Source organism: Thunnus albacares, chromosome 19, assembly GCF_914725855.1.
Source record: "Thunnus albacares chromosome 19, fThuAlb1.1, whole genome shotgun sequence".
In the NCBI taxonomy this organism is placed as follows: Eukaryota; Metazoa; Chordata; class Actinopteri; order Scombriformes; family Scombridae; genus Thunnus; species Thunnus albacares.
The window spans coordinates 26,803,943-26,816,462 of NC_058124.1; the positions used below are offsets into that span (position 1 = coordinate 26,803,943).

Here is a 12,520-nt window from a genome sequence, read left to right on the forward strand (position 1 = left end):
AACCCTTTGTATTAAACCATTTGTATTAAATACCACATGTAAAATAGTTATAAAAACACTTTTAAAACCAATGTGACTTACAGATTTTTGAACAGGCATCAACATTGTTTGATATTTTCTATTTATTTGTTAGACAAGCTTTGAAAAGCGCGAGATCAGCTGCAGTGACCCACATCTGGACATCCTGTAAATCCAGAGGCTGACATGGTTCAATGACATCTCCATCTTACTTTGTTCAGGAGGTTTGAGCTCTGAAAATAAATTAGCTGAGACCAACAAATGTCTTTCTGTTTGAAGGAAATGTGTATGTTTTTATATTAAAGATAAACTGTATATCTTATTATGTTTTTATTTTTTCAATAAAAACCTTTCACATTAAAACAGGCAGATAATTCATTAAACCCTGAGGGGGGAAAGTAGTAAAATTGTGCAGTACTAAAGTGATCAATCACTTAATTGACTAATCAATCAACAGAAAAGTAATTGGAAACTATTTTAACTTACTTTTCAAACAGAAATGCCAAGAATTTGCTGGTTCAAGCTGCTTAAATATGAGGATTTGCTGCTTTCCTGTTTTATATCATTGTAAATTGAATATCTTTGGGTTTTGGACTGCTGGTCAAAAAAATCACAACATTTGAAGGCGTCACCTTGAACTAAGAAAAAAAACAGAAAAACTTCATAATTGAGAAGCTGGAAACACAGGATGAAAAACTGGAATTGAAAAATTGACTAAAATAGTTGAAAATCAACTTTCTGTTCATAAATATTTTGATCTCTAATCAGCAGCAGCAGCTTCAGTCCTCAGTCAGTTTCACTCCGGATGCATTCAGTCACAGTACTTCTGTGTGTCAAACACATATTTGCAGCCCAACATGCATCAGTAGAGTCACTGTAGTTACACACTGAAGACACGTTGGGTCGCGAGACTACGTGTGTAAAGCGCAAGTGAAACGTGCGCTTTACACACGTAGACAACCTGCGTACATTACCACATTGATTAAAACTGAAGTGTATTTTTTCCCATCAGACAGAAAAACGTGGCTGGAACTAGTTCTGCCCCAGAACAAAGATTTACCTTGTCGACTAGTAGTCTTTAGTTCAAGCCATTATGATATTCATTTAATTATTTAAATATATATTTTTGGGGGCATCAGAAACTACTGGTTTGAGTTCCAGGGCTGAAAAGATGTTATAAGTATCATTGTTAATACTGTGCTACATTACAGAGAAATACAAAACCGTAATGAGCCTTTAAAATATACATTTTACACCCGCAAAGTGAAGTTTCCACCACTACTGTTCTTAATCAGAATCACTGGAGTCTGATGGAGTCTGATTAAGAGCAGTAGTGCTCAAAACGTCACCTTGGTACAATAAATTATAAGTGGAGATTGGAGTCCTGCAGTGTTTGAGCTGTTTATCTGCGTATTTCGACATTCGCTCACTTTCAGCCCAGCACCTGCCCTCTTCCGCTTAGATGTGCGCACATGCTCCTGACTTGTTGATACCAATGACAGACCTGCTATAACAAACTGTACTTTCTTTAATTTACTCCATTTCATTTGTAGATTGATGTTTACAGCTGTAACTATTATTCCAGTAATCATATTGGCACATTTTGAGAATCATCTAATTGTTTCAGTTTTCTTTTCAAGCACAAGTGTCAAACTTCCTGTGGTTATCTGCGCCTTTTTCTTTCTTTTACGTATCAGTGAATTCTTCTTTTTTTTCTTAGGTATTGGACTGTTGGTTGGACAAAACCAACAATTTGAGGACATCTTGAGCTTTTGGGAAATTGAGATGGACATTTTCTAATGTAATATTAAAGAAGAACAATACTGACGACATGTTACACTCTCAGGCAATAAGTTACTAAAAAATTTCTGAGTAGCTGATCAATTCTCTCATGTCTATTTTGATTTAACCGGTTTATGGAATCTCTTATTACATACATTATAAAATCTATCAGTCTATGTGAATAAGTTAAACTCAAATAATCAACAGAAATCTGATAATTACAACGACGTCACAACTGTGTCTACTTTACTTTAACTTTTAACCAGATCGAGTCGCATTAATGTGTAAAAAAAAAAAAAAAAAAAAAAAATCTCTCTTACCGCTGTTTACCGTCAGTCCCGTCCCCAAAAGGACGAAAACTGCGATGAAATACATCTTCACCACAAAGTAGACTCCGTTTACGTTTCTAAAAGTCCTTTTTGTCCGAGTGTTCGACGATATTTTCACTACGCAGCGACAAACTTCTGCTGCTTCCTGCTTCTCAAGTCTGTCTCATATAGACACGTTACTGTATAACGTATTTCCCTATAACGGTTCTATATCTATGGTCTGTCTGCTCTGCACGGTGCGTTCAGGTGCTACTCGTAAAGTAGGGACATTCTTCATTATTCCTCCTGTTCATACTGACCGTTAGAAGATCCCTTCATACTATATAAGTGATGAGGGACAAAATCCACAGTCCTCTCTCTGTGCAAAAATATATTTAAAAGTTTTCTGAAGCTAATATGACGCTTAGCAATACATCAGGGTTAGGGTTAGGGTTATACATTTTACACGCGCAAAGTGAAGTTTCGACCACTACTGCTCTTAATCAGAATCACTGGAGTCTGATGGAGTCTGATTAAGAGCAGTAGTGCTCAAAACGTCACCTTAGTGCAAAAAAATATCAGTGTTTGAGCTGTTTATCTGCGTATTTCGACATTCGCTCACTTTCAGCCCAGCACCTGCCCTCTTCCGCTTAGATGTGCGCACATGCTCCTGACTTGTTGATACCAATGACAGACCTGCTATAACAAACTGTACTTTCTTTAATTTACTCTACTTCGTTTGCAGGTTGATGTTGCTTACAGTTGTAACAATTATTCCAGTAATCATATTGGCACATTTTGATAATCATCTAATTGTTTCAGTTTTCTTTTCAAGCAGAAATGTCAAACTTCCTGTGGTTATCTGTTCCCTTTTCTTTCTTTTGCGTATCAGTAAATTCTTCGCCTTTTTTAGATTTTGGACTGTTGGTTGGACAAAACCAACAATTTGAGGACATCTTGAACTTTTGGAAAATTGAGAAGGACATTTTCTAATGTAATATTAAAACAGAACAATTATTTGAATCATCAAGAAAATAATCGTCAGGTTAATCTACAATTAAAATAATTATCATTCATATTTATGGTGATGTCTTTGTTTTATCTTTTTAGTATTTGAACAGAAAAATAATCAAACTCTCTGACGACATGTTACACTCTCAGGCGATAAGTTACTAAAGATTTTCTAAGTAGTTGATCAATTTCATTTTGATGTAATAGGCTTATGGAATAAGAGTACATTACAAAAAGTAAAACAAAAATAAAAAAAACAGTCTATATGAATGAGATAAACTCAAATAATCAACAGAAAACTGATAATTACAAAGACGTCACAACTGTGTCTACTTTACTTTAACTGTTAACCGGAATCGCATTAATGTGCAAAAAAAAAAAAAAAAACTTTCTCTTACCGCTGTTTACCGTCAGTCCCGTCCCCAAAAGGACGAAAACTGCGATGAAATACATCTTCACCACAAAGTAGACTCCGTTTACGTTTCTAAAAGTCCTTTTTGTCCAAGTGTTTGGTCGATATTTTAACTGCGCAGCGACAAACTGCTGCCTGCTTCCTGTTTTTCAAGTCTGTCTCACATAGAGAAGTTTCGACATAAGGCGATTCTATATAACGTTTTTATATCTGTGGTTGGTCTGCTCTGCACGGTGCGTTCAGGTGCTGCCTTAAGTAGGGACACTATTCTGCGTTCACGTCACGTCCAAGTTTCCTACATTTAGCACTTTCTGCTGCATGGGATCATTTCGTTCAGATAACTGTCTTAAAACAACAGTCAGGAACCCAAATGAACATTGAAACATGTAATTGTAATGTTTTTCTTGTTGTAATCATTCCTCCTGTTCATACTGACCATTAGAAGATCCCTTCATAATGCATTTACAATGTAAGTGATGGAGGACAAAATCCACAGTCCTCCTTGTGTGTAAAAATGTATTTAAAAGTTTATCTGAAGCTAATATGAAGTTTAGCAACACATCAGCTGTAACATTACTACACTGGGAAGAAGATAAGAATTTTGCTTTTTAGGCTGATAATAAACTCCTTTGTATTAAACCATTTGTATTAAATACCACATGTAAAATAGTTATAAAAACACTTTTAAAACCAATGTGACTTACAGATTTTTGAACAGGCATCAACATTGTTTGATATTTTCTATTTATTCGTTAGACAAGCTTTGAAAAGCGTGAGATCAGCTGAATTGACCCACATCTGGGCATCCTGTAAATCCAGAGACTGACATGGTTCAATGAAATCTCCAAGAATCTACTGTGACCTTCCTTCAAAGACAGGATGACCAACTCATGGGCAGCCAAATATTTAATTCAACAAATGGTGTAAACTGTCTGGGTCTTAAAATGTAAATAGAACTTTTTAGGTTTAAATCTGAAATCACTTCTTTGTTAAATTGTCATAATTAATATATCTGTATGGTCAACAAGGGGGACAAATAGACAAAAGTGGCTTTGCACTGTGTTCTAAGTTATAAACAAAGGAGAGAAGGACTGCACACTCATGACTCCTATTCAACCTTTATTTTAAATTCAGCATTTCAACACGTTACTTTGTTCAGGAGGTTTGGGGTCTGAAAATAAATGAACTGAGACCAACAAATGTCCATCTGTTTAAATGAAATGTGTATGTTTTTAGCAGGAATATTGAAAATATCATTGATAGCATTACAGTTCATGCAAAAGATCTCAACTAATGAGAGAACAACGTAAACGTCAGCCAGCCAAAAGCCACTTTTTGTTAATCCAACATTCAGAACAACTCTACAACATTAATATAAAACATTAATGACAAAGCTTTAACATGGAATTCTCTGTATAGTAATATCTATCAAGATGGCTGATGTCAGATAAGCTATAATCATTTTAGCAGGCTGGAAATATATTTGGCAGCTAACCGACAACATTGCAGTCTCTTCTGGTCAGAGTGACCTGATACAGTAAGCTGGTCACTCTGAAGACACCTCGAAACCTCTTCTTGAGATAGCAGTTATGTTTGATGATGTAAATAGTGAAACACAGTGTTAATTAAATAACTTATTGTTATTTGTTACCAAATTAGGTTTAGTGATCTTTACAAGAGACATTATTTATACCTGCCTTTGACCAAAATACTTGATGTCTGAAAGTCAGTTTTCTCTTGCTGTGACCTAATTGGTATTTCTGTCCTGTGCAACACTGCAGAGTTCAGAGTTCAGAGTTCTGACAGAACACAGACCCACTACTGTGGTGGGAATGCATCTCTACGTGCAAAGAAAACTGAAGAAATCACTTTTAATCTCATGCACTGCAGTGCTAACATTAACGTTAACTTTATGTCTTTTCTTGATTTGCAGTGCTAGGTGCATATTCCTGTTGTTGCAAACACTTTGAGCTGCATTATTATCATTATTATGATTATTATTTTTGTATGAAAGGTGCTATACAAATAGCGTTATTACTATTATTATTATTATTATTATTATTATTATTGCAGTGTCCTTTCAATAGCTCACTGCAGCGCAGCACAATAGCCACTAACCCCAGACTTCATTTTCACAATTTACACAGAGCTCAATTGACAAGTTTAAACAAACACATATACGTGTCACCAAGCATTACAGCAGCCAAATTTAATCATGTTATCACCACAACCAGCAGTCAACAAGTGAAACAACCAGTTCAGCTATAATAGCTAATAAGTTCATGCTAGAAGGCTAACGGCTAATGATAGCGCTAACACCTAATGTCTGTTAAAATCTGCAGTGAGCAAAGATTGCAAATCACAACTAGGATTATTATTTTCATCACTATCTCACAGTAAATACAAGCAAACCTCGACTGGGCTTCAAATGATTTCCTGGACTTTTGATGAGTTTCTAGCACTGTTAAGCAGCTATCATTAAAGCTAACGTTGTAGCAGCAGGGGACAGTTGGTTTGTTTGGCCTCACACGGGGCACCATAAATGTGGGAGTATTAATACTTTATTAATGAATTACCTCGTTACTGGGGGCACCACCTCCTTTTTGGTGAGGATTTGCTACTGCCAGGAGGGAGCACTAACCCTTGCTCAATTTTATCAATGAATCAGTCTCATTATCGTAGGTTCTTGTCCCAGACAGTGACCTCCGTTTACTGCAGCTCAAAGAAACAACCAAACACTTTTAGGATAAATGAAGACATTTATTAATAGCTAAACATCTTGAGGATACATGATAAAGCATAGATAATATACAGAAAATAATAAATAAAAAGAAAGTAAAATAAATAAGGCCTAAAAATGATAATAAGATAATAAAGAAAATTATTCAGCAAGAGTAGCTCAAAATGTGTGACTCAAGGCTTAACGTGTGTCACCGGGGAATGCTAAGGGAAAGCTAATTCAACTTCTCTAAATAAACTCTTTAACTTACATGTTATTCCACATCAACCTTTGATCACAAAGCCATGTTATGCCTTACTGTTGAGGTGTCTTGTCATGGTAGAGGCGTCATCTTGGCAGGTCCACCGTTGTTTGACGCAGCATCTCCAGCGGTGTTGCAGTGAAAGAGCCCGGATCAGCTGTGGGCTGTGGCGCATCTCAGTAGATGCAGAGGCGTTGAATTCTGGTAAAGAATCAAGCCGTTTCAGGCTGCTCTGAAAGAGTCTTTAGGCCAGCTTCACTTCTGGTTTTTTGGTTCTGTTTCTTCCTCTTCTTTTTCCTCTTCTTCCGGAGCTTATGTTCAGGCTTTATTTGGCTTGTAATAACTTGAGTTAAGTGTCAAATAAAGTTTAGTCTGACTACGCTCAAATCTTCAGCGGCGTCTACTTCAAAATAAAATACTGTATGTTTTTACTTAAAAATAAGACTTAATGTTACTAATAAAACAGAGACAAATTAACTTGTTGCTATAAAAAATTAAATACGGATACATTTGGTTGAAAAACATATAAAGGAGATGTCTTAAGAGTTTTCTTGAGTCTTTGGAGGCCAGCTCAAAGAGGGATCTCTCTCTAATCTGGCTCTTCCTGCTAGTCATATTTCTGTCCACCTCTAGTCATTTTAGTCTCTGTGATGCAGGCCCCAGCTTCTTGACACCACTTGAAGCAGGAGGCTTGAGGCAGAGGTTAGACCATAGACTGTAAAAAATATGGACGTAGCCACCATGATGTCACCCATTGGTTTCTGAAGGGCAGTTTTTAAGCTCAAAGTGGGCGGCTCTGGCTGTCGCCGTCTTGGCAGCGCCTAACTCCTGGCTAATCCAAAATGGGCAAAGAGGTGGAGCCCAGGTGGGCTGAATGAAGTCTGGTTGCTGAAACAAGCCACCTAGTGGCTAGTGACCTGTCACTCAAAGCGGCCACATTTTTAATTATGCATAACTTTACGGCTTAAAAAAATTTAAATGGGTGAATTATAAAAAAAAAATCAACCCTCCTACAGTTGTTATGAAGGGGGAAATTAGCTAGAGAGACCAAAACCGTTTTTTTGTACCAGGTTGTAAACGTGTATTTTTGCTGTAAAATTGGGCATTATAACATGGGGGTCTTTGGGGCTTGACTCACTTTTGGAGCCTCAAGTGGCCATTCAAGGAACTGCAACCAACAGCAACCAGGTGTTTATTTCGTCCACAATGAAGACATAGTACAACAGTCATAATTCTCCACATAAAATACTGTGGACCACAGGCAGCATGTGATCCTGACAGCAGCAGTGCTTGATGGAAACTGGCAGCCTTATATAGATTGCCACCTGCAATGACCTCAATCCCTACCACAGTCTAGGGAAGTCTGCCCTTCCCCTAACATCAAAACTACACAAAACACAACAAACACATTGAAATACTTTTATACTACACCCATGTCAAATAGTTTACCTAATCTAAATTAATGTTACACATTACAATAGAATCATAGAAACCCTGAACAACAGATTAACCACTAAAACCCCTACACTAATTTCCATTAGTGTAGGGGTTTTCCACATGGTATCTCCTAAAACCTTTAAATTGATGCTCAGATACTGGGGATTCTTTTAGCCCAAACACCCTGGAGAGGAGACACAACAGAGGTGTGTGACATACACAAATACTACACATTCTATTATTGCACAGTCAAGTAAAAGTTAACTATATTTAAGCCACCATCAAAGGTTATACCACAATGAGCTAATTATGTTGAGGTAACCAAACTAGCCACTAACCCCTCAAGTTTGTGCCTTATTACTTTTACCACTACTGTACGCAAATGTGCTACAAAATACTAGTACTACAAAATATTAGTAGTGTAGAGGACCTTCATTACAAACACTTTGTGCCAAATGCATGCTACTTTCCTGGCTTCCACTAGGGGCACTAGGGGCCTCTAGTATGAATACAGCAGTCAGGTGTATTGCATCTTCAGTGGGGATGTCTAAATGTGGTGTGTGTGTGTGTGTGTGTAACCAAAATACAGACACTCAAATCCTTATGGAAAAAATGGCCCTATGCAAACCCATCAAAACTGTCTGTTTTGATTCCATGACTATTGTAGCATAAAACCATGCATTCTATTTTATAATGGTTTCAAATTGAAACCTGAAACTATTTTAGAGCTGATTGGGCAATTTTCTCCTGTTTGTCCTAGAGAGCAAGTGCATACTATTAGCCTTGCTTTCCACTAGGGGCTATGCCAGGGGCATTTCATGCATTATCAAGTTTTGCAGGACATTGTAGTGTATGCAGATTTCTCTCACCGAATTGTTAACTTTTTTTAAACTTTTTTTTTAGTATTTTTCATTTTATAATAACAATTGGGTAACCTAGTTACATTACACATAAGGCAGGTAAACCATAGAAAATACCTTATCTGCACGTTTAAATATTACCACACTCTACAGAGCAACATCTTCCTGTTAGAGGGGAGTTCTTCCTTACCACTGTCGCCAAGTGCTTGCTCATGGGGAATTGTTGGGTCTCTCTCTCTCTCTCTCTGTAAATCTGTAAACTTAAGAGTATGGTCTAGACCTGCTCCTTGTGAAAGTGCCCTGAGATGACTTTTGTTGTGATTTGGTGTTATCTAAATAAAATTGAATTGAAATGAATTGAATTGAAATAATATCCACCTAAATAAAGCCAGCTCAACTTTTATGTGCCTTCAGTTTGTTAACATTATTTTGTCGACATACATTCACAGACACATTACCTAGTGGCAAATCCTCCGTTGCTTAGAGGATTATCTATGAAATATATTTACTATTACTACTCAATGCAGGTACATATTTACAACAGCAGGTGGCAGAGTTGTCCCATTGAGCTGAATTTAACCTGAACTTCACCTACATTTGGAGTGACAGAACAAGTGCATATCTGTCACTCTGTGTGTGTGTGTGTGTGTGTGTGTGTGTGTATGTGAAACAAGCAGGTAAGTGATTCCCATGGTATTTTTTAAAAATTTGCTGATTTATGTCTCTTGAATTGCTTAAGTTGCTAATTATTGACATATTCCAGATTGATAATCAAAAATACTGACTGATGTGGGTTAAAATTTTTACTTATTTTAAAGCAAGGCACAAGGATTAAATGCATTTTTGCATTAAATGACTGAACACACTGTGGATTTTGCCCTCCATCACTTACATTGAACACACATTTGAAGGGGCTCTTTTAATAGCCAGTATGAACAGGAGGAATTATTACAGTGAGGAAAACCTCTTTCACTGTTCATATGGACACCTGACTGTTGTTTTAAGACAGATTTGAAACATTGTGAATGTGTCCTTTAACGGTGATGAAAGTGTGAAAACTGTGGCAACATTGTGTAGCGCAATATAAAATAACAGCAGTAACAAACATAATACATTGCATTCATTATTCAAGATAATTTTATCCAGGTTTAACAGATTAATCCTCAAACTGCCTTGAAAGAATCAAATTAGCTGGATGAGAATTAACAGGATTATTTTAGCCTGATAGCAGCATGTTAGCCTGAATTATTTGTAAAACAGCAGGAGAGTTTAACTGCTGCCACATTTCATATTTCTGCTTTACAAAACTCTCACATATCTACTGCAGGACAGCCAATAAAACACTTCATATAAACAATGATTTAATCAACTTCCTTTATTTAAACATAAACATATACGCAATTGCTTACATGTAGACATTTGACTCATGTTGCATGAGTCAAAATATGATTAAAACATGATAAAACAAAAAAAAGGAGAATATCAAAACAGCAAACAGGAGACTAAAACAGAATCGGCAAGGAAATTAATCTGTTTATTGCACTTCTATGATAGTGTAGGTTTTTGGACTGAGCGGAGATTTGTTAGACTGACAAATTGATACTTTTTTGGTAGAAATATTTTAGTGTATTTTCAAGATGTTTAGACAATGTCATCATTAGTCCTACACTTTTTACTAGAAGTAATTCTAAAAAGAAAATAAATCAGTTCAACATGTGGATTACAATACATTCACATCAGATCCGGAAAAAGAAAAAAAAATAAACACAGGATTAACATTTATAAAAACATAAAATATGTGAATAAAGCAAGTATTTCATTAATGATTGTATTTAGAAAACACACCAGGTACAGATGCAAAAATCAAGTCTAAACATGTAGTGAATTTGCTTTCATATCATTTAATATATGATTTAAAAAGTGCTTAAATTTGCGTGTTTATGGCATGTTAGCGTGTTTTATGGTATCAGATCAGAATTTTGGCAAAAAGTAGTGTTGCAATTGAAAATGTTTCTTATAAACTCAATGAAAAGTATTATTTACAAAAAATAATATACATAATGCATACACATCATGTATATAATAGATAATTCATACTTATAAGTAAGGACTTTTGAAGTTTAAGTGAACCTGAAACATTTCTTCCCTCTTTAGTGCAGCCCACCACCTGGGCACCTGACTGAAGTTGTTTTACTAAGTTTACAAGCATGAATTTTTGCTCAGCACCTCATAACTCTGACTTTATTTCATGATCTGTCTTCAGGCTTTTAAAAATGTCTCACCAAATCCAGCTGTTACTAATTCTAATCATATTTGACAAAGATTTTGTTTGAAATACGATAAACAGATCATCCATCAACAGCAACTTAAAGAAAAAAACACTTATTCTTACCCTCTTGTATAAATCTACTGTAGCATTTAACATTTGCTTGAGTAGTGTAACTGATTAATGATCTCTAAACTTCAATATTTTCAGATTTCAAAGAGATTCCTTTTAAAAGTTAAACGTCACATTTGTTTCATTTCTTACAGGTCACACTTTTCTAATCACCTTCCTGAGTTTCCACTTGACGTTCCAGGATCTCTTACCCCCGATCACAATAAACTTGCCTCAGTAATGTGAAACAATAGTGTTTCTTTCACCATGACTTTGAGGTTCAGCTTAAAGAGTCATGGAAGAATTTTTTCACCCATTTAAGGCAATCAATGGAAGAAAACTACAAAGAAAGAATATGTGAAATCTGTTGGAACATTATTCCAGAGTAATCAGGACTCCTCAAACTATCACACTTACTAAAGTTCAAACCCAATCCCTGTAGTGTCTGTACTTTAAAATCACTGCTGAAACATTACAACCACAAAGTAGTGTCTTTTTACTACGACTGTTATCATCATCAAATGATCAGTTAAAACCCCTTTAAAGAAACTCTCTGAGCTTAATTAAATACTTTGTTCCCGTTTTTTGTGTCAATTTAATGTCTCTTCTGGTTTTTCAAACTCCCCTTTTTACTCTATATCCTCTTCCCAGTAGTAAGGCTTTTTTTCCCCTTATGAGTTGATTCCTCTCAGACTTAAGTAACGAGAAGCTGACCGGAGCCATGAGAGCCGTCGTCAGAGCCCTTGTCTGAGCCCTTGGCTGCAAGAATGAACAGACGTGTTACTTTCTGTACACATACTGACGCTGTTTTTCTACACATCTCGTGAAGCCAAGATGCATTTTTGGTATTAACTTTTCAATTATCAAAATTGCAAAACATATTTTCTCAGTTACCTCTAGTAATATCTAGCCATGAAGATAGTATGTTAAGTTTTGGTAATTTGGGTGCAACTCCTTTAAACCTTTAATTTATCTCTTGTTGCCACTTAAAGCTGCCAAAGCATGAACCTGTGTGGTGCAGATTTCAATCAGTCAACAGAAGATACTTACCAGAACCACCAGGGGGACTAGAGACACCAGAGTCACTGCTGTTGAGAGACCCATCAGACCCTGTGAAGAAAAGAAAATGCATTGAGGTTTGTAATAACTGCTTATATCCAATCTGTGTTTTCTGGACTGCTTTTGATTTATTTATTCACTGAGGATACAACGGAAACTAAAGATAAAATGCTTTAAAATACTGTTTCAGGACCTGAGTCAATGTCTGCAGAGGAAGAGCTTTCTTTATGTTATAAATGATGATATATAATAGATTAAAGTGATGTAACATCACA

General features: G+C 36.0%; 1 protein-coding gene across 3 annotated transcripts in view; it reads right to left on the reverse strand.

Annotated features, from left to right (window-relative positions):
* LOC122969172 (H-2 class I histocompatibility antigen, Q10 alpha chain-like) overlaps nucleotides 1-12,520 on the reverse strand; it is a 223,634-nt gene that overhangs the window by 192,755 nt on the left and 18,359 nt on the right. For 2 of the 3 annotated variants that reach the window (XM_044334718.1, XM_044334719.1), the window contains exons 14-15: nucleotides 12,237-12,296; nucleotides 11,901-11,945 (exon numbers count right to left, since the gene is read on the reverse strand). The exons of the other annotated variant lie outside the window; for it this stretch is intronic. In XM_044334718.1, coding sequence (XP_044190653.1) covers nucleotides 11,901-11,945; nucleotides 12,237-12,296 — 105 coding nt within the window. The remainder of the gene's footprint in view (nucleotides 1-11,900; nucleotides 11,946-12,236; nucleotides 12,297-12,520) is intronic. 3 annotated transcript variants of the gene reach the window in all.